At 34.4% G+C, this 23,264-nt stretch overlaps 1 protein-coding gene across 3 annotated transcripts in view; it reads left to right on the top strand.

The window, feature by feature from the left end:
• The window catches only part of ULK2 (unc-51 like autophagy activating kinase 2), a 94,605-nt gene that overhangs the window by 28,222 nt on the left and 43,119 nt on the right, over nucleotides 1-23,264 (top strand). For all 3 annotated transcript variants that reach the window (XM_016145139.2, XM_016145140.2, XM_016145141.2), the window contains 8 exons: nucleotides 387-560; nucleotides 1,438-1,511; nucleotides 3,120-3,221; nucleotides 4,349-4,407; nucleotides 5,454-5,536; nucleotides 8,046-8,093; nucleotides 8,445-8,533; nucleotides 13,836-14,007. In XM_016145139.2, the coding sequence (XP_016000625.1) occupies nucleotides 387-560; nucleotides 1,438-1,511; nucleotides 3,120-3,221; nucleotides 4,349-4,407; nucleotides 5,454-5,536; nucleotides 8,046-8,093; nucleotides 8,445-8,533; nucleotides 13,836-14,007 (801 nt within the window). The remainder of the gene's footprint in view (nucleotides 1-386; nucleotides 561-1,437; nucleotides 1,512-3,119; nucleotides 3,222-4,348; nucleotides 4,408-5,453; nucleotides 5,537-8,045; nucleotides 8,094-8,444; nucleotides 8,534-13,835; nucleotides 14,008-23,264) is intronic.

Raw genomic sequence — 23,264 nt, 5'->3', positions numbered from 1 at the left:
GTGATCATATAATGGCTGGCATTAACTATGGATGTTTATTCCATGTATTTGACTAATATGAAGGGGAACTTATTTTTTCCCTTGTAGAGGAGACTCAGTAATGTGGGCCCCTACAGCAGTAAAAATGAGAAAGGAAAAACAAAAATGAACACCAGTGAAAACAAAAGGTGCAAATATAAATCGGTTCTCTTTACAACAGATTGATTAAAATTTTTGAGATATCAGATATCTCTTCATAGACTTAAATGATTGAAGCAAAGAAATAGAATAAATGTGAATCTCAGTTCCCGCCTTGTTCTCCATAACTACTCAGTTCTGCTGATGGCATGTGCAGATGGTATTTGATTTTGTGTGCTTAAAAATTTATGTGACTCTTTTTCTGCCAGTTAAAGGAACTCTCAGTGAAGATACTATCAGAGTATTTCTGCATCAGATTGCAGCTGCCATGCGAATTCTGCACAGCAAAGGAATAATCCACAGAGATCTCAAGCCACAGAACATCTTGCTGTCTTACGTCAATCGCAGAAAGTCCAGTGTCAGTGGTATTCGCATCAAAATAGGTAAACGGCCATGTATTTTTCCATGCAAAGGACATTTTTGAGACTCAGTATTTGTAGATTTTAGTTTAACTTTGTTAGAATGATGGATTTAGTTGATACACTTTTGAATTTTTTATTGTGTTCAGTGAGGTATTGAGATACATGAACTCTTTACATTATTGGCAGCATATTCCAAATTTCAGATGGGGCCTAAAGGCCCATGTTAGGAACTCTAAATATTACCCCTCAGGAAATCTGCTTCTCTTCATCAGAGTGAAGCTGATGTATTATGGTCATTGGCAGAAACGTAATAATCCTGCTTATTTACAGCTCATGAGATTTTAACATATGAAATTTAAGAGACCATTTAGTTTAGCCTTCTTCTTTGGCAGGGTTTTTTTTTCAGTGCTCCTGTAACTCAAAATTATTTGAAGCATTTTGTTAACGCTAGATTTTGTAAAGAATCTTTTTTTCTTGGTTGTTAGAAAAATAATTTTTTAGTGGCATTTTAAGAAATTTCTGATATTGTATAGGTTATATTGGATATCTGGAGACAAAAACAGTTCAAATTCTATACCTGATATTGATATTTAATGAGTGCTATATTAATGAATTACTTATTAAAATTAGCATTTTCTCTTGCAAAACTTGTTGCTCCTTTCTTCATTACAAAGTTGGCAGAGGAGTCAGTGAGTGACTTGTGAAGTTGGTGATTACTGTTATTTCTTTCCTTGTCAAAATTGAGGTAGCTACTTTTTTCTTTGATAAACAATCTTTTTCGGTGGTGGTTAATTTCTCAATTCTTTCATGCCCTCTTGTGTCTTGAAGAATCATATGATCTATGTTAAGTGTGAGCAAAAGTATTATTTGTTTTTCTCCTTTTCGTTTTGTGAAATAGCGGATTTTGGTTTTGCTCGTTACCTACATAGTAACATGATGGCTGCAACATTGTGTGGATCCCCGATGTACATGGTGAGTGAGTGTTTGCATCCTTAAATGTTTACAGCAGAGTGCCATAAGCATTGCAATTTAAGCATAATGCTTGTTTCCAAGTAGGGTGTGATTTTATATATGGTGTAAATTGTTATTTATATTGCTAACATTATTATATTACTGATAATGCTATAATGCAGAAATCTTTTGCTTTAGCATAGTGGACTGCAATAAAAGTTAGTAATCTTTGCTTATTGGTTTTTATTTTTTTATAAAATTAGTTATGCTACAAATCTATTCAATTAAATTGAAAATAAAAATTGATGAATTATGACTACGCTATAAATTATGCGTAATGTTAGGAATACTTGAAGACCTTTTGGGAGCACCTCTTTAGCTATAGAATATACTCACCTTTTGCATGTTCTAATCTTGACAAGGTCTCTATATCTTAGACATTTTTTCCATCAATGTCACACTTAAAGCTGAAAAATATTAGCTTTCTCCTCTATCCTTTCATATGGATATTGTCATATTTGATAGGGTAAGACTATGAAACTTCTGAACTAATGTGAAGTATTAAGCCTGGAAATACTTTAATTCAGAAACTTCATAATCTTACAAAGTAAATAAATGTACCTTGTTTCAATTCTAAGTTTAAAATGGATATATGTTTAATTAAGACTTCTTTTAACTTAAAATCAACTTTGAGATCAAGGGAAGTGATAATCAAAGTTCAAAAAAATTTTTTTTGCATTAGCTTTACTTTCTTGATCATAATTTTACTGCTTATATAATAAATTTTAAAATTTAATATAACTTAAAGTTATTTTGTACTTCTTGAGTATAAAATTATTTCAACTAATAGCTTTGAGCTGATTTTTAAAAGAAATAAACTCAATAAGAAATTTACAAGGGGCAATAGAAATGTTATGCCTGGAAAATAAAATTTTACTATTTTAAAGTGTATTTGACGTTTTAAAAAATATTTGTCCTAATTGATGGTATTTTTAAAAAGAACATCTAGTCTGAAATGGGAAAATAGCTGTAACAAAGCATCAGAGAAATGCCTTTGCTTTTAAGACAGTTTTCATTATCGTTTGGCATTACAGTTTTTCTGTTATTTTAAAAACTTTCAAATGACAGAAAAAAAGGAATAATATAGCAGAGTTATATACCTACCGTACATATTTAACAAAATTAACATTTTGCTATGTTTGCCTTGATCTTTTTTTAGAAAGAAAGAAAATACTTGAGACAATCCAAGTTCCTTGTGTACCTCTCCCTTTTCCCATTTCCCACTTTTCTACTCTCATACCTCAGAAATAACCTATCCTATAATTGGTGTGTATATTTCTTTATTTTTATTTTAATACTCTTACTGTATTTTATATGTCCTTAATAATATATAGAAATGTTTGTTTTTACAACTTCTTTTCATGCAACATTGTTTCAAGGTTTACCAGTAAATATTAATGTAAGAATGTGGTTTATTCTTATATTCATTATGGTATCATTTTACTAGGGAAATATCACAATGCGTTATTTTTATTTTAGTTTTGTTAGCAGTGTGACCTTTTCCAGTTAACATACATATAAATTATATAAATAACATAATTTGTATCTTTTGAATGTTTTTATCTCTAGGCTCCTGAGGTTATTATGTCTCAACATTATGATGCTAAAGCAGACTTGTGGAGCATAGGAACAGTGATATATCAATGCCTAGTTGGAAAACCACCTTTTCAGGTAGCCTGACTTTTTTCTTAAGTGCTCAGTTTTGGGTTCTCATTTTGCGGTTGCCTTTGACTTATAAAATGGGGAATACTTTGAAAGTAGTGTTTTTGGTTCCTTCATGACTTAGTTTGATTTTGTTATAGGCAAAAACCGCTGTGGTGACCCAGAACATCTTTTGCTTTTCCTTTTTTATCTGCTTTTCCTTTACAGTTGGACTGAGCATGAAGCATGTTATGTTTTCCAGAGTAGTGGAAACTAGTGAGGGTCAGAATTAACAACCTGAAAGAAAATGGATGTCAGCGCTTCCTGCTTAGCCTGGTTTTAGGATCTTATAATCCAAGTGGGGGCTAGGGCTGGTCTGAGAAGATCACCGGAAACTGTGTCTCCAGGTGTCTATTCCTGTTACTGCTGAGTGAGAGAGTTAATTATTTAGGCTTTGTGGAAATTATTTGGGGTCTGTCTCCTTTGCTTCTTTTTCTCTAACATCCTGTCAAAAGAGGCCCTCTGGAATATAATCATGATGATTCCTTTTGAGTTCATATTGCCCAGTTACAAAGAGGTTTTTAAAATCTGAATACTGGAAAAAAGTGAATTATTTGCCTAAGATGGTATTAAAAAATTAGTTAACACAGCTAGGTTAAATGCTTAATTTCTCAATCTGGTTCGTATGTATAGGCAGCTTCACTAATTCAGCAGCTCTTATGAGGGTGCTACTTGTGCTATGCAGAGACTGAAAAGTAGTAATCCCTTGAAGGTCCTAAGGTAAAGCACACCTTGGTTTTACATAATAAAAACGAACCTGTTGGGTGGGTTTTGAATAGAGAGAGGTTCTTAACCTTCAGAATAGTGGTTCTGAACCTTTTCTAAGTTTCAAGTGTCTTGGAGAGTCTGACCTCAGAAAAGCTACATTATGCCCAGATATTGCGTATAATTTCAGAGATTTTCTAAGTTCCTGATGCCCTAGTGCTCCTTCAGCAATCCATGGCTTTTAAGTTCAAAATCTATGTTCTATAGCAAGAATATGGGCATCAGTCATATAATTTGGAATTTTTGCCCCTGTTGTTTAGGAAATTAAACCTTTTCTCCTTCTCCTCCTCCTCCTCCCCCCTCTTCTTCTTCTTCTTTTTTTTTTTAAACAGGCCAATAGCCCTCAAGACCTAAGGATGTTTTATGAAAAAAATAGGAGCTTAATGCCTAGGTATGTGTTTTGATTATATTGGGTTTTACTATTTGTGAATACAGTGTTATTTATTTGAACTCTGTGTTTTATGTATTTCTATTATTGGATCATTCGTTATAACAGGAAATTAGAAAATTACTAGTGCATCATAGGTGCCTGTGTGGTGGTGTACCATTTTCTTTGTTTTTAAAAATGTTAAGTATATTTAAAAGAAAAAGTGAAGTTATATGTGTTCTTTGGGGGAAGGAGATACAAACAGAATAGATGTACATGAAGTAGAAAGTAAATTCCCCCTCGGCCTACCTCTGCTTTCTAGGGATAAGTTTGCTGTGTATCTTTCTAAATCATTTTTCATGCAAGGTCTTTTTACATGTCTGAGTCTTGGTTATGTATATATTTATGTACACACACATATGTTTCAATACAAATTACATCATGTTTTCTTTGCAAAGTGTTCTGCAACTTTTTTACTCTGTAGTATAGCCTAGACATTGTTCAGCAGCTATTGCATTCTTTTAAATGGCTACATAGTCTCAAAGTTACATGTATCATATTTTGTTTAATCAGATCCTTGTTTTCATTTTGTGGTTACAACAAACAGGCTTTAGTAGAGAGCAAGAGTGCTAGAGCAGGGAGAGACAGAAAAGAGGTGAGCGTGCGGTGGGCGGGGGGAGATATATTTGTCCATTCTTTAGGACTCTTAGAAATGGAATTGTTGGACTGACTAGACTGAAAGGTATTCTCTCCAAATTGATTGTTTGTATTTATACTGCAGAGTGCTCCTTTTCCCACATTTTTACCAAGGTGGCATATTATCAGACTCGACGCCTCACAAATCAGGGAGGATTAATTAGGTATTAATTTAATTAATAGAGAACTCTATAGGAACTATTAGTGCTAGTTTGAAGTTCTGTTAAAACTCAAGATTGTCTGCCTGCAAAGTGCTTTATTCATTCAATGTAGGTATGTGAAATTGCGTATATATTTTCATTTCCCATATCGAAGGCATGTAGTTAATATACATAAATTCACCACTTAGGTTGTTTTTTGTTTCTTTCCCTCAGCATTCCCAGAGAGACATCACCTTATTTGGCTAATCTCCTTTTGGGTTTACTTCAGAGAAACCAAAAAGACAGAATGGACTTTGGTAAGTACTGTTTTCAAATTTTACGTACTTTATAATTTTATTTCTGTGTATTCTGAAAATTTTTTAAGAAAAGGTACTGTGGAGGTTTCAGAAGAAAATTAAAGTCAGTTTTACTTTTCTTTCTCTGTCTTTTTTCTTTCACTTATTTTGTAATTATTGAGTGCTTGATATGTTCTAGGTATGGGGAATAGAGTAATCAACAAAATCCCTGTTCTCATGATCTATATATTCTAGGTGGGGAAAGACACAAACAAATTAAAAATTGTAATGATATGCTGTATTACAAGGTGATAAGTACTATGGAAAAAAATAAAAGGAGGAAGAGGAGTGGGGTGGGTGGGGATTGAAATCTTAAGATAGTCAGTGAAAATCTTTCTGAGAAAGTGACATTTGAACAAAGACTTGATTGACAGATGGTAGAGAGTGAGCAAGCCATGTGGATATCAATGGGAAATGCTTTTCGGGCAGAGTGGATAGCCAGTACAAATGCCTAGGGCTGAGAACATGCCATGTATGCAGTTAAAGACTTGGACTTTTGCTTAAAGTATGATGGGGAGCCATTGGAGGGTGTTGAACAAAGGAATAATGTATCTAATGTTTTTAAAAGGATCAGTCTGGTTGCTTGTTGAGAGCAGACTGGTGAGTGGTGGTGGGAGATAGAGAGAAGAAGCTGGGTTACTAATCAGGAGACAATAGCAACGGAGGTGGTGAGAAATTGTTGAATTCTGCCTGTTTTTGGAGGTAAAAGCAATAGTATTTACAGATGAATTGGATGTGAGGTGTGAGAAAAGTGAAGGCTCAACGGCAACTCCATGATTTTTGGCCTGAGCAACTAAAAGGATGGAGTTATCAGTTACAGAGATGGGAAAGACCAGGAGGATAAGACAGGCTATAGCGGCAAGATTAGTTTAGGTTAGACATGTGAAATTTACGATGGCCATTTGACATCTAAGTGCAGATGGATATCAGAGGAGAGGTCTAGGGGGAAATATTTGGGAAAAGACCTGAGAAGAAAGAGTAGAGGAGAAACACCCCAGAATCCTGGTAGAAAAGTCCCTAACCTCAAATAACAGGTTTAGGGAGCCAGGGAGAGGCATCTCTTTGTATGGCTACTCTTGTGAACATGTGCTCTGTGGCAGCTTGGCTTATACCATTGCTTTACAAGAGCAGGCTATGGGCACCTCTTGGAGGCCACAGCCCCTGTCTTAGAATTTTAGAATCTTAAGGTAGAAGCTGATATCATTGCTTTTGAACCTTTTATAATATAAGCATTTACAGCTAAAAATTGGAATTAAACTTCCATTCATGTAGTTGGTAAATATTTTTATTTTTAAGAGGGAGAAATTAAGCTGAAGTTTGTTCTGTGACCATAAGATCAACAGTGAAACAGCATATGTATGGATAATATTTTTAAAATTATAGATTATATTAAATATTTATATACTTTCCATACCATAGCAATTGATTCAGAAGATGATTTCAGAGTATTTGCATTCAGTCTCTCTAGTTTCTTTATATCTTTTCTATTTGATCTCTATTATGTCTTTTGTAGTCAGCATCAAAAGTCTTAACATGTCAAACTAGAATTTATTGATATGTATATTAATTTTGTTCTAAAAAAGACTAAGATAGAAAATTTATGTTTCTCTTCAAAACCCTCTACATTTTTGTTCCTTAGCAAGTGATTGATATTTTACTTTGAGGAGCTTTGGTCATTAATTTCAATGAAACTCATGAGATCCTTCAGAGTTGAAGACAAGACTAAACCTGAGTTAAGCTTATTTTTGATCTTGTATTATGTAATACACTTCCATGTTGAGACTGTGCTATTTTCTTGCCCATTGTGTGATATTTAATATCACATAAGTCAGAGACTTAATGATAAATGAGATTATCTTTGTGGGTTTTTAAAGAAATAATGAAATGATTTACATACAGGAAATTGAAGAGTGTAGAATAATGAACTGTTTATCTAATTAGCAGGCTTTTTAGCTTTTATTATTGGTAGATAGTATAGAAATTAAATCAAATTAATAGCTTTTTTAAAAGTGTGAAACTGGCTGCAGGAATAGTTCTTCTGCAATAGACGAATAGAATTTATTGTACAAATCAATTACCTAGATTTCCACTTAGGACAACAAACTGCCAGAGTTCAAAAATATACTTAGCAAGGGATCGGTCATAGTACTGTACTCCATGGGGTTGTCTGTTTGAAGATGCACCATACTAGAGAGCATGTCTACTTCATTTGCCTCAGGATGTGTTGGTAATGGATATTTTGAAAATTCACCATTTAAAATTGTTCATTAAGAATTACTTATAATTTGATATTTTATAGATGATTTACAAAAATAATATGCTTTTACATTTAAGGGAAATGGTGGCAATATAAAGCAGTTAATAGTAATTATTTATGATCGCCAAGATATTATGTTGACTACATTGACAAGATTAACCTATCTGCTAGTCAACATCAGTTTAAAGGTTGCATTCTCATTTTTCATTACAGAAGCATTTTTTAGTCATCCTTTCCTTGAGCAAGTTCCAATAAAAAAATGTGAGTAACCTCCTTCTTGCATTTTTACTGAAAAGTGAGTCTAGGCTTGGAGAAAAATTAGTATTTTGTATTACAAAATTAATTATTTACTGTGCTTCTCAAGATTTCATTGAGCTTTTCTTAAATACTATAGTTGTGTTTAATAATAGTTCTGTTTTTCTTTCCAAATCCAAGTTGAAATAGTTTTAATGCTGCATTTTTCATTTCATCCATGGGAGCTCTAAATGAGTAGATAAATGTGAATTTTTGGTGAACACAAAGACGTAGTAGTATTGACAGACTTTTCTTTCAGACAAGTTATGTAATGGAACTACAAAGTAGTGTTTCTCTTCATCTGTGTTTCTTCTGCAGCCTGCCCAGTTCCGGTGCCTGTCTATGCTGGCTCTGTCTCTGGAAGCTCCTGTGGCAGCTCTCCATCTTGTCGTTTTGCCTCTCCACCAGTAAGTTATGGTTTTATGAAAAACAGTTTCAGATTTAGTGCTATTGCATTTGTTTACAGAGTGCAAATACATCATGGATATTCTTTATGTATAGTGTTTACTAATGCAGCTGAGGCTTAAGGAAAGAGCATTATCGTTGGGTCAAATGGACCTATATTTGGACGTCTCCCTTTATTTAGCTGTGTAAGCTTCAGCAAGAAATGTTACCTCTCTGGGCTGCTTTCCTTTGAAAGCTACTCTCACCTTTTCATGCCCTGTGGGTTGGGAAGGATGACACTTGCAAACAGAGAGTACTTCTTATAGGTGGATAGGTAATACATATTTTATCTGAATGTCATGAACAATTTGGATATTTATTGTACATAGAATTTCCAGTGGTGGAGGAGTGACCCTTGAGTCAGGTTCCACTGACTTTAGATTTTCTTAATCATGTTTACTGGCCCTGTAAAAAATTGTTCCACAGGTTGTTCCACCAGCCTCTTCCTCTCACTGAGGTTCCCAAGCCATTTCCTCTGTCTTTCCTCCAGTCTAAGTGCTTCTTCCTGAGGACTTCTGGTCACTTCTGGTCACTACTTCTTCCCACTATACTCCCCCAGGGTCTTATTTTACTCTTTTCTCTACTTTTCTATACTGAACCTTCCCCCTCAATCCCCAAACTCTGTTGCAGTCTGGGAGGATTGTAACCTTGAGGCTTTTCTAGAAACTGAAGGTCGAAGGGCTCTTGTGTCAGCCATTATATTTTCCAGATTAGTTTGGCAACACGAGTTTCTTGAATTCTGCTGGCAAAAGGGTGGGGGAGCCACAAAAGGAGGCGATTATATATTAGCGGGTTAAGGCCATCAGAGGTTTAAAGTATGGGGTTTGGGAGCTTCAGCAACCCTTGCCATGTTAACTAGGACAAGTTACTTAATCTCTCTGAGCCTGTTTCTCATATGTAAAGTAAGTATGATTTACCTACTTCATGGGATTTTAAATGGTAAATGGAACAGAGAGCACTTACTACAGTGCCTGGCACATAGATACTCAGGAGGTGGCAACTGCTGCTATTATTATTTTCCAGTGAAACTTAATCACCCATAACTAAAGCAAATGCTAATCATCCTGTTGCAAGCAGACAAGTCTTAAAACTGGCAAAAGACCTTTTTGTACAACCCTGCAGGCTCAAGCTAACTGGAAAAAACAGATGGGCTAATTAGAAAACTAAGAGAAAAAAAGTGTTGCGTATTTCCTCTTTCAGTTTGGAATATTAAAAAAAAAAAAGAAAAGAAAAGAAACCCACTTGATTGGAGTGATTAGGGATAAATTTAGAGGAAGTGTATTAACATGGAAGGACTATAGGCTTTATTGGAACTGGGCAGAACTGGTTTCACTGCTGGTCCTGCTGCTTGCTTACTAATGTCGGGCAAGTTAGTTTCGAAACCCAACCCTGGCATCCTCATCTGTAATTTAGGCCTAGTTAACCTTTGCTTGAAGTGCAATATGTGGTAATATGTGTAAGGTTCCTAGCCATAGTGAGTACTTGATAAACTCTAGCTGTTGTTATAAAGTATACACTTGATACAATGTGATACATAATATGGATAGCAAAGTTTAAGCTAGAGAAGAGAACAGGAAAGAAGCTGATTATAAGAGCAAAAATAAAGAGGCTGTGGAATGGTAGAATGACCAAGAGGTGAGAAAGAGAGGGACCAGTAGGAGGAATGTTAGCTGGAAATTGCTTTAACTGGAGAGAGCATATTGGTTTTTTTTTTGCTGGAATGAGGTAGCATTGAAAGGAGAGCGAAGTGGGAGCTAGGCTTTGGGCTGCTGGGGAAGAGCAGAATGGAGTGCTGACTGGAGGAGTGAGGAAATGCAGGAGGGAGAGAGGAGGCATATTTAGATGCTAAAAACTTTGGTGGAAAAACATTTTTAGAAGGCCTTTATTAAAAGCTAATGCTTGGAGTGAAAATGAAAAGGAAAGCTAGGGAATAAAAGGAAAGCAGGAACATTTCTGTATAATTTCCAGTTAGTGAGATTAAAAAATGGCAGGTTTTACAGGCCTTGCTTTTAAAAACATCTGCCAAATGTAAAATGATATTATATATGTATTTCCTTCCCTCCTAGGGCTGGAGTGAACTCTCTTACTGAGAGTTAATACACACAAAACATTAAAAAAAAAAAATCTCATAGAAATATGTAGCTGCTACAGAGAAATCCTTGAAAGTCAAAAAAATTTTAAAGAACATAGCAAATCCAAATCATTCTTTTAGTTACGATACTGGCTCTAGGTTAAATGCTATTTAGATAATATCTCTTAAATATCGGTTTATTGATTTCATGACATTTATCAGATGCCTACTTTGTGTGAGGTTCTGGTTGACACTAATGAATGATTTGACCAGATCTCTTACATTAAAGAGTTTTTAATTTAATTGTGTGGTGAAGAGGAAGATAAATCAATCACTCTTAGAAACATGTGTATATATATCTTTATTGCCTGTGGGAATGTGGATGAGGGATGTGAAATCAGGCCAAGAACTAAGGAATGCTGCTCAGAAGAGGCCATTGAGCTGAGGTTCGAAGAGTTAGCAAGGTAATTTAGTAAAAGTATGGTATTTTAGGCAGATGACTCTCCATTCATGAAGTCATGGAAGCATGACCCACTGAAGGAATTCTGTAGCTCTCCATGACCACTTAAATTTAAATTTGTTAGAATTAAATGAAGTTTAAAATTCATTTTCTTAGTCATACTAGTCATATTTCAAGTGCTCAGTAGCCATATGTAGCCAATGGCTACCATACTGGACAGCTCAGATATAGAACTTTTCCATAATTGCAGGAAGTTCTGTTGGACAAGGCTTCTATAAGTAGTTCAATCTGATGAATGTAGAGAGCATTGGTAGTGTAGAGAAGATAAAGCTAGAGAGGTAGGGAGAGGCTGTATCTTGACAGTTGGGGCACTGAGCAAAGAAATTTAAACTTTATCCTTAAAGTTGTAGCGAGTCATTTGATTTTAAGTGAAGATGTGATACGATCTACTCTGTATTTTAGCTAGAGTCTTCCAAAAGCAGGGTGGAAGACTAGATTGGAGTTAAATAGAGAGTAGAGAGGTTTCTCTACTAGAGGAAACAGAATAACCCAAGACTATTGCAATTTTTTTTTTTTTTTTTTTTTTTTTTTTTTTTTTGAGAATTAGGGCCTGAAATAAGGTAGCAGTAGGAAAGGAGAAGGGAGAAGGGGTCGGGGGAAGCAGATGAGAGAAAGATAAAGAGTTTGCAGAGCTTGAAGATTGTTTGAACTTGGAACTTAAGGAAGAGGGAAACCTTGATGGCACTGAATGGATGGATGATGATAAGGCACTCAGTATGGGAGCATGCTTTAGAGTATAAAGGTGATGAATTAGGGTTGTACAGGCAAGTGAGCAGAGGGGTCTAGAACTCATAGGAGAGAATCTGGGCAGAGTATGAGAGTAAGAGGGGTCACTGGGGTTAGTATAAAAAGTGTGAGGAATAGAGGTTCCAGGGTGGCACCTTGGAGAATTTCTCACTCTACTCCTCTCATTTAAGGGGCAAATGAGAAGTTTGTACCCACAAAAGAGACTAAGAATTAAAAGGAAAAGCAAGAGGGAGCAGAGTCCCTGAATAAGGGGGTAGAGTGTCAAGAAAAGAATGGTCCACAGTGCAGGCACGGCAGAGAATACAAGGATCTTAGAGAATAGAGAAAGTGTCCACAGAGACTTGGCAATGGGAGTTATTGTTAAGCTTAATAAAGGCAATTATATTGGAAAATTAGAAGTGGAAAATTGATTATGGTGGGTTATGGAATATGTAGAGCATGAGAAATTTGAGTCAATGAAGTTTGATAATTTCAAGAAATATTGTTAAGAAGCAAGAGAAAGATGGTAATTGAGATGGTTGTAGGGATTTGAGATTTGAGGAAATGTGTATATGTAATAGGGGGAAAAAGCCAGAATAAAGAGAGGGTGAAAGTGTCAGGAACAGAGGGATGTTGATCTAGGTCCTTGAAGAGATGGAGGGAAATGGAATTAAAACACAGGTAGAGATAGAGATTCGAATGTATGAAGCATCTCTTTCACCAAGATAGTTGTGGATGTAGATAATTTTATAAATAGCAGAGGAAGAAATTCAGAAAGTTTCTGCCTAAACACTGGGAACAAGTAGACAATCACATCTCAACTTGACTGCTTTTTAGTTTTGTGATCTTGGGCAAGTTTTCTAATCTTCTGAGTTTTGTTCATTTAAAAATGAAATGGATTTCAGAACAGGGCTGAAGTTAGATAATATGTGGAAAGCTCTTAAGAGTGGTTGATGTTCAGTAGTTAGTACTTTTAATTTCCCTTTCCTTTAAACATAAGTTTCCCTTTCCTTGATACATAAGTTCTCTTCAAAAAGTGGTAAGATTTTATGTCATGTGTACATCTCTCACAAAAAGAAGTGATTGAGATTTGAGACTGATTTCATTGCCCTGTGACATTCAAAGAAGCACCAGCAGTGAACTGAGTGTTTTAAGACAGGTTTATGTAGAACTTTTTTTAAAAATAGAAACAAAATTTAAATGGGATAATGGGGACTTAACACAATACATAGTATTTTATGAGTTTATTGTTTAGAAAACCATTGTATAATCGAGACATTAGAGTTGTCACTAGAGGCCTTGAACTAGGTTAAGTGCCAAAAGATAGCTATTTACGCCTATTTGTTTAAATGTATTTACATACTTTTCTTCTTGTCCTGTCTCCCACAAAACATCTCGTCCCTCTGTGAAAAAAAATAAAAGGAATATACCCACACCTATAAGGTTTTCCAAATCTTTCTTTCTGTGAGTGTTAATAAATCTCTAGGCTACAATGCCGTTATCCTTATTGACTTGTTTACTATTTTACATAATATGGTCTTCTGCTTTCCTGTTTATGTTTTCTTCTTTAGAGACTTAAAACTTTGAGTACAGGATGTCATTTAAGTCTCTGGACATTTTTTAGTCATTAAGTGAACAATTACTGATTATCTGCTTTGCTAGGCCATGAGCTGAAACGGGGGATGTTGAGATGATCAAAACTCAACTTCTCAAATATTTTAGGAGAGGCAGACAGATACATGTGATAAGTGGCATGATATGTTTTTAAATATTAGTTTTGGAAAAAATTTAAGAAGTCTTTATCCAAAGAGATTTTTTTTTGTTGAAATTTTACATGGAATTGAACTTCATGTCCACTTTTATGAAACAAAATATTCTTTAGTCTAATGGCTGCTCTGACTTGCACTTTGTTATTAGGCCAGTTTTAATTTTATGTTGTTAATTTTAGTCCCTTCCAGATATACAGCATATTCAGGAAGAGAACTTATCCTCCCCACCATTGGGTCCTCCCAACTATCTACAAGTGTCCAAAGATTCTGCCAGTACTAGTAGCAAGAACTCTTCTTGTGACACGGATGACTTTGTTTTGGTTCCACACAACATCTCGTCAGACCACTCATGTGAGAATCTTTTCTATTTGTACATGTTCTAGTTCCTAATTTACTAGATTAGCGTTTTTTGTTTGTTTGTTTGTTTTAAAACCTTTATATCATGCTTTTGCTTTGGACCCCTGTTCAAATGGGTATTTTATTTAGTTGTTGAATTCTCGACCTTTCTAAACAATAACTTTGGATTCTGAAGGTAGATGAAAACTTTATAAGAAATGACATCAAATTCAATTCTGTTTGTATCTAAATGTAGAAGTCAGCAAAATGAGAGAAATTAAATTGAGGTAACGGAATTAAAGGAAGACCTCTTTTGGGAAAAACCTAAGAGTCAAAGGAGCCTTAAAACAATGTGGATATCTTTCAGAAGACAATGGCGTAAGTTCAGGAATAAGTTTCATAAATATACAGGAAAAAAATTTATAAAGGGAGATGAATCCAAGTTGACTGAAGGAATAGTGAAGGGTACCAGAAAACCTACAAAAAAGAGAAATTAGGAAAACTATTTAAAAAGAAGGAACTATGGGTTTGATTATGAAGGAATAAGATCAGAAAAGCCAGAAATTTGGTTACTTTAATAATTAAATAATATCAAGATGACTATGTGCAGGTACAGATGTTTGGGGAAGTTTGTATCAAGAGGTCTATTTACAATGACTTTAAACCCTCAAAGTTTTACATCTTTAAAAAAGAAAAGAGGTCTATTTAGTTGTTTATCAAAAACTTGTTTAATAGCTGCTTATGTTAGGCACCGTGCTAGTTGTTATGAAGGCCATAATCCCTAGACCTCACACACTTGAGGATTTATTGATTAGAGAGGGAAAACATGGACACCACAGCAGTAGTAGGTGGCAGTTTATGATCAGTGCTATGAAAACTGGTAGTTACCTTTAAAATCTAAATACAGTGGTTTTATTCATTAAAAAAAGTAATTCATACTTTTAAAATGATGAAATATTTCAAACAACATAATTCAGTAGATGCTCATATCACCTACCATGCTAATTTTACTTATTTCAACATTTTACTGTATTTGTTTTAGATGTATTTTATTTATTTTATTGTTATTTATCCTCCCCTCCCTTCCTTCTCCTCTCTCCCCTTTTCAATGTCTTTTTAAAAGATATAAAATGCTGTAGATACAGCTAAAGTCCCTTTCCTCATTCTACTCTTGTCAGAGATATATTCTTCCTGTAAATAGTTTTATACTTCTACATATGCCTGCTTCCATAAATAACATATAGTATTTTTGTTTTAAGTAAATGCTATATAGAATGTTTCTGCAGTTTGCTTTTTTATTCATATTTTTGTTTTGTATCTAAATACATATCTAGATTTGTATCTAATTGGTTTTCATATCTGGATTTTCTGGTACAACCAAACCACAGTTTATCCATTTCCCTGCTGATGGTTACTTGGATTATTTCTTTCTTTTCACTATTCAAAATGTATTCTAACAGATATCCTTGTGCTAGAATTTCTTTCAAATGGATAGTCTAAATATGTACAGATTCAACTCTATATAATACTGAGGCAAACAAGTTGTAGGCAACTAATAGTCTCTGCTATGCTACCAAATGTTATAATGGTATCTTGTAAAGATTTTTTAAATTATTTTTTTCATATTTAACTTTACCCTGGAATTCATTTGTGTGGTTGGAATAGAGATCTGTCAGTTATGCCAGCATTATTTATTGAATATTCTGTCCTTCTCTATTGATGTATAGTTCCAAATTTGTCATATCAGGTTTATATATATGATTGGGTTTGTTTTAAGGTTTTTTATTCTATTCATTGGTCTATTTGTCTGTTATCATTTTTAAATACTTGTATGTCTGTGTGAAATGGGGATGGAGGGTAATGGCAGAGAGCATCCTAGTATTCTTGGGAATCACCCTATTCTTGGCCTCTTTTCCCCCTATATAGTTTAATTTCAGCTTGACAGATATTACTTGGGGATTTTGATGGGAATTGTATTGATTCTCAAAGACCTTTTCAGGGACAGTTAGAATCTTGACAATATTATATTGTCTACAAAAGAATGTTTGGTGTGTTTCTCCACTTATTTAGGTTTCCTTAATGTGTTTTGATACATATTTATACTTTTCTACATAAAGGATATTCATATCTTTTATTCTAGTTACCTTTTTTAGTGCTTGGGTAAATACTGCCTTAAAAAATGTTTTTTTCAAAACTGCTCTTGTTGAGGTCTTTGTGCTACCAAGGGGTCAGTTCTTAGTCCTCCTATTTTCGATGTATCCACAGCATTTGTTATAGTTGACCACCTCTTTTTAATTATTAAAAATTGGTTATTATGAAATACATCATACATGTAAGATATTTTTTTGAAAGATTTGATTTTTTTTAGAGCAGTTTTAGGTTTATGACAAAATTGAGAGTAAAGTACAGAAATTTCCCATATATCTTCTGTCCCTATATATGCATAGTCTTCATTATCAATATTCCTCACCACAGGGGTACATTTATTACCAAGGATGAATCTACACTGACACATTATCATCCCCTAAACTTCATAGTTTAGAGTTTAGGCAAAGTACTTTCTGTGGGGTTGGGCAAATGTATAATGACAAATATCCATCATTATAGTATACAGAGCATTTTCACTGCCCCAAAAATCCTATTCTCTACCTACTCATCTCTCCCCACCTAACCACTTATCTTTTTATTGTCTCTATAGTTTTGCCTTTTTCAGAATGTCATATAGTTGGGATTAGTCAGTTTGTAGCCCTTTCAGATGAGCTTCTTTCACTTAGCAATATACATTTGAGATTCCTCCATGTCTTTTCATGGGCTGATAGCTCACTTCTTTTTAGTGCTGAGTAATATTCTGTTGTCTGGATGTACCACAATTTATCCATTCACCTATTGAAGAATGTCTTGATTGCTTCCAAGTTTTGGCAGTTATGAATAAAGCTATTATAAACATCCTTGTGCAAGTTTTTGTGTAGATATTAGTGTTCAGCTCTTGGGTATATACCAAGGAGCATGATTACTGAATGGTATGGTATGATTACGTGTAGTTTTATAAGAAACCATCAAAGTGGCTGTACCATTTTGTATGCCTACTGTTATTGAATGGGAGTTTCTGTTGTTTCACATCTTTCCCACCATTTAGTGTTGTCAGTGTTCCAGATTTTGGCTATTCCGATAGATGTGTAATGGTATCTTGTTATTTTAATTTGCATTTTGCTAATGACATATGATGTTCAGCATCTTTTCATATGCTTATTCACCATCCATATAAGCAAGGTGTTGGTTGAGATCTTTGGCCCATTTATTAGTTAGGTTGTTTGTTATCTTAACTGTTAAGTTTTAAGAGTTCTTTGTATATTTTGAATAAGTCTTTTTAGCTATATTTTTTGGAAATATTTTTTTCCAGCCTATGGCTTGTCTTCCACTTTTCTTGATATTATCTTTCACAAAACAGTTGTTTTTAGTTTTAATGATGTCCAGCTTTTTAATCAATTTATTTCTTTAATGACTCATGTCATTTGTGTTGGCATCGTGATACCCAAGGTCATTTAGGTTTTCTCCTATGTTATCTCCTAGGAGTTACATAGTTTTTGTTTCGCATTTTGGTCTGTGATCCATTTTGAATTTGTTTGAAGTGTGTAAGGTCTGTGTCTAGATTTATTTATGTTGCATGTGGATATTCAGTTTTTTCAGCACCGTTTGTTGAAAAGACTATCTTTGCTCCATTATATTGTCTTTGTTCCTTTGTCAAAGATCAGTCAATTATGTATATGGGGATCTATTTCTGGGCTCTCTGTGCTGTTCCATTGATCTATTGTCTCTTCTTTTGCAATACCAGATCGTCTTGATTACTGTAACTCTATAGTAAGTCTCGAAGGTAGTTAGTGTCAGTCTTTGACTTTATTTTCTTTCAATATTGTGTTAGCCACACAATATTATGAGTCTTCTGCTTCTCCACATAAACTTAAGAATCATTTTGTCAGTATCCACAAAATAACTTGCTGGGATTTTGACTGAGATTGCATTGAATTTATAGATCAAATTAGGAAGAAATGACAGTATGACAATATTGAGTCTTCCTATCTATAAATAAGTAATATCTTCCTCCCTATTTAGTTCTTAATTTCATTTGTTGGTTTTGTAGTTTGTCTCAAATAGACCTCATATATATTTTGTTAGATATATACCTAAATATTTCATTCTGGGAGGTGCTAATGTAAATGGTATTGTGTTTTTTATTTCAAATTCTACTTAGTCATTGTTGATATATAGGAAAACAATTGGCTTTTTATATTAACCTTGTGTCCTGCAACCTTGCTATAATCACTTATTAGTTTCAGGAGTTTTCTTGTTGTTGTTTCAGGTTGTTGTTGTTGTTGTTGTTGTTTTACATAGTCATGTCATTTGTGAACAATAGTTTTATATCTGTCTTCCCAATCTGTATACCTTTCATTTCCTTTTCTTGACTTATTGTATTAGCAAGGACTTCTAGTGCAACGTTGAAAAGGAGTGGTGAGAGAAGACATTCCTTGCCTTTTTACTTGATCTTAGTGGGAAAAGCTTCGAGTTTCTCACCATTAAGTCTGATTTTAGCTGTAGATTTTTGTAGATATTCTTTGTCAAGGTCAGACAGTTTCCCTTATAAACCTAATTTACCAAGTTTTATCATGAATGTGGGTGTTGGCGTTTGTCAGATGCTTTTTCTGCATCTCTTGAAAGGATCATGTGACGTTTTCCTTTTTACTCTATTTACATGATGGATTCCATTAATTGATTTTCAGTTGTTAAAGCAGCCTTGCATATCCGGGATAAATCCCATTTGGTCATGGTGTATAACTTTTGTACATTGTTGAGTTCACTTTGCTAATATTTTGAAGATTTTTGCATCTATGATCATGAGAGATATTGGTCTGTAGTTCTCTTGTGATCTCTTTGGTTTTGGTATTAGGATAATGGCAGCCTCATCAAATGAGTTAGAAAGTATTCCCTCTGCTTCTATCCTCTAAAAGAGATTGTAGTTAGAGATTTGGTACAATTTATTTCTTAAATGTTTGGTAGAATTCACCATCTGGGTCTGGTCCTTTCTGTTTTGGAAGGTTATTAATTATTTATTTTCTTTGATAGATATAGGACTATTTATACTGTCGATTTCTTCATGCGTGAGTTTTGGCAGATTTTGTCTTTCAAATTTGTGGTCATAAGAGTTGTTCATAATAGTCATTTATTATCTTTTCAATATCAGTGGGATGTGTACTGATGTTCCCTTTTTCAATTATTAGCAATTTGTGTCCCTTCTTTTCTTTTCTGAGCCTAACTAGTAGTTTGCCAATTTTCTTCATCATTTCAAAGAACTAACTTTTGGTTTTGTTGATTTTATTGACTTCCTGTTTTCAGTTTCATTAATTTCTTCTCTAATTCTTATCATTTCTTTTATTCTACTTACTTTGGACTTAATTTGCTCTTTTTTCCTCCTAGTTTCCAGAGGCAGAAACTTAGATTATTGAATTTAGATCGTTTTTATTCTCTAATATGTGCATTCAGTGTTATAAATTTCTTCTTTTAGGTACTGCTTTTGCTGCTTCCTACAAATTTGATGTTTGTTGTATTTTCAGTTAGTTAAAAATACTTTTAAATTTCTCTTGTTCTTTGACCCATGTGTTCTTTGAAAGTGTTTTGTTTAGTTTCTACATACTTTGAAATTTTCCATTTATCTTTTTGTTACTGATTTCTAGTTTCATTCCATTGTAGTCTGAGAGCAGACATTGTATTTTTATTCTTCTAAATTTGTTAAGGTATGTTTTATGGTCCAGATTGTAGTCTGTGTTGGTGAATGTTCCATGTGAGTTTGAACAAAATCTTTATTCTGTTGTTTTTGGATGAGGTAATTTATAGATGTCAGTTCTCTCTAGGTGATTGATAATGCTGTTGGATTCAGCTGTATCCTTGCTGATTTTCTGTCTGCTGGATCTGTTTCTAAGGGAGAGTCTTTGAAGTCTCCAACTCTAATAGTAGATTCATTTATTTCTCCTTGCAGTTTTATCAGTTTTTGCCTTACATGGTTTAACTCTCCATTGTTAGTACCATACATGTGAAGAATTGTTTTCCGGGAGAATTTATGTGTACATAAATATGATTTTATCATTATGTAAAGCCCTTTAACTCTGATAACTTTTCTTACTTTGAAGTCTGCTCTGTCTGAAATTAATGTAGCTACTGCTTTTTTTGATTAGTGTTAGCATGGTCTATTTTTCTAATCTATATATGTCTTTATATCTTAACATGAATTTCTTGTAGACAGCATATTGTTGGATCGTGTTTTTTGATCCACTCCGAAATCTGTCTTGTGCATTTAGACTATTGATGTTAAAAGTGATTATAGATATAATTAGATTAATATTTACCATATTTGTTACTTTTTTCTATTCATTATCCTTGTTCTTTGTTTCTGTTTTTGTCTTCTCTTTTTCTGCCTCCTGTTGTTCTAATTATTATGATTCCATTTTTGTTCCTTTTTTAGCAAATCAATTATACTTTTTTAGTGGTTGTCTTAGAGTTTTCAGTATTGTATTTATAAACAATCCAGGCCTACTATTAAATAACACTATACCACTTCACAGGTATTGCGAGTACCTTATAATAATACAGTCCTCATTCCTCCTGTCCGTTGTATTATTGCTATCATTCATTTTGCTTGCATATAAGCATTCATAAGCGTATATATGTACACATAAGATATATACATAAACATACATAACCAAATACATTGTTGCCATTATTATTATTTTTTTCCCCTTCCCACTCCCCGACTCCCACCTCTGACCTATGGATGTTGCCATTTCCCCTTAAGAACTGGATCTCTAAAGATGGGGCATCTCCTCCCACACACTCAGGGTGTGCACCTGGGGCCTGGCATACCCAGTACACTCGGAGGGCCTGGTGCACCCAGGGTATGGTTCATGGCTCCACCTGGGGCGAGTACCCCGGACCTTCTGCATGTAAACCAGATGTGCTAACTATTACACTATGGAGCTATCCCTGCCATTATTATTTTGAACAAATTGTTATCTGTTAGACCATTTAAAAATAAGAAAAATAAAAGTTTTAATTTTATTTTCACTTATTCCTTCTTTGGTGCTCTTCCTCTCTTTTTGTAGATCCAATTTCCTGACCTGTATTTTCCTTCAGTCTAAAGAACTACTTTTAACATTTCTTGCAAGGTAGTATATTGGCAACAAATTCCCTCGATTTTTGTCTTAGAAAATCTTTATTTTTTTCCCCCAGTTTTGATGATAATTTTGCAGGGTACAGAATTTTAAGTTGGCGATTTATTTCTTTCAACACTTTAAATATTTCTCTCCACTCTCTTCTTGCTTGCACAGTTTCTGAGAAGTAGATGTAATTTTTATCTTTTTTCTTCTAAAGGTATATAGTGTTTGTTTCCTTTGGCATCTTTCAGGATTTTTTCTTTATTTTTGATTTTCTGTATTTGAAAATGATATGCTTAGGCGTACAGTCATGTGCCGCATTAAGATGTTTCGGTCAGTGACAGACATCATATACAGGCAGGCCCATGTGATTATAATGGATCTGGAAAAAATTCCTGTTGCCTAGCAATGTCTTAGCCATTGTAAACCTTAGCACAATGCATTAAACAAATACTTAACTATTGTGTTACAATTGCCTACAGTATTCAGTACAGTAACATTCTGTAAAGGTTTGTATCATAGAAGCTGTAGGGGAACAGAATGTCACCCTAAAATATGTCTCTTTGACATAAGGGTTATCTTAGGCTGGTTAATTTTAAGAAACAGCAGACATGGGAGAAGCTCTGAAAACCAAGTGGAAGTTACCTTTTGTAAAAGATGCTTATATTTGTGAGTGAGGTCTCCATTTGTAAGGGTGTCAGATATAGGGGGATAACCTTATTTCTAGAAATTCTATCAATGCACAACACAAAGACTTGAATCTGCATAACAACCTTAGTCTTCAGCTAAAGATGGTTTTTAAGGTGATACCTTCAGCTATTTTGGCAAGTTACTCAGTTTTCCCAGGAAACTTATCCTGTCTGTTCCTTTCTCTTGCATGCATACAGGAGGTATACATGTTATTAAATTTTGTTCTTCTGTTAATCTGTCTTTTATTATAAGGATGTCTCAGCCAAGAACCAAGAAGGGCTAGAGGGAAAATTATTTTTCCTCTCTTATACAGCAATAGGATATACCATGTAACCTAGATGTATAGTGGGCTACACCATCTAGGTTTGTGTAGGTGCATCTATGATGTTCACATGACCACATCTCTTAAATATTTCTCAGAATTAATCCCCATCAGTCAGTGGTGTGCAGCTGTACTTGTTTGGGGGCATTTATCTTGCATGTTGTTCTCTGAGCTTCTTGGATCTGTGGCTTAGTGTCTGACATTAATTTGGGGAAAATTCTCAGTCATTATCGTTTCAAATATTTTCTTCTGTTCTCTCTCTCTTTATTCTCCTGGTAAGCTGATTACTCATGTTAGACCTTTTGTAGTTTCACAGACCTGGGATAGTCTGTTCTGGTATTTTAAGTCTTTGTTCTCTTTGTTTTTTGGTTTTCAAGGATTCTTTTGACATATTCTTTAGCTCAAAGATTTTTTTTTGTCAACTGTCTAGTCTGCTAGTAAGTCTGCCATTTCTGTTACTGTTTTCTTTTTTTAATATCTAGGTTTTTTGGTTCTTTCATGCTGTCTACATTTTTAATTAGGGCCCTTAGCATATTAATCGTAGTTATTTTAAATTCCTGGTCTGATAACTTAAACACCCCTGCCATGTCTGGTTCTGATACTTTCTGTGTCTCTTCAAATTGTGTTTTTGCTTTTTGGTATCCCTTGTAATTTTTTTCTTGGTAGCTATACATGATGTATGAGGTGAAAGTAAGATCTGTAAGTAGGCCTTTAGTAATGTGGTAGTAAGGTGTAGGGGCAGAGGCAGTGTTCTCTAGGTCTCTAGTCTTTCAGTGAGTCTGGTCTTTCAACTTCTCAAGTGTTTTCTCATTTCTTCTTCTTGCCTTAGGTGGGATAGGATGGCTAGAGGAGGCTAGAGTTGGGTACTTCCCTTTCCCCAGGTCAGTTAGGCTCTGAGCTTAACCTGAGCAGATTAACCTCTGATTAATTAGTTTCCCCTGAGGGCACACCTTGTTAAGATCAGAATGCTCCGACATAATTAAAAATGTTTCCTTTCCTTTCTCCATGCTGGAAGCAGGAAGGGATTTTTTCTTGGATATTTACTGTGGGAACCTGATTGA

This window comes from Rousettus aegyptiacus, unplaced genomic scaffold (genome assembly GCF_014176215.1).
Source record: "Rousettus aegyptiacus isolate mRouAeg1 unplaced genomic scaffold, mRouAeg1.p scaffold_m13_p_6, whole genome shotgun sequence".
NCBI classification, from domain to species: domain Eukaryota; kingdom Metazoa; phylum Chordata; class Mammalia; order Chiroptera; family Pteropodidae; genus Rousettus; species Rousettus aegyptiacus.
Note: the sequence above shows the minus strand (reverse complement) of the source record. Positions and strands in the feature narration are given on the sequence as shown.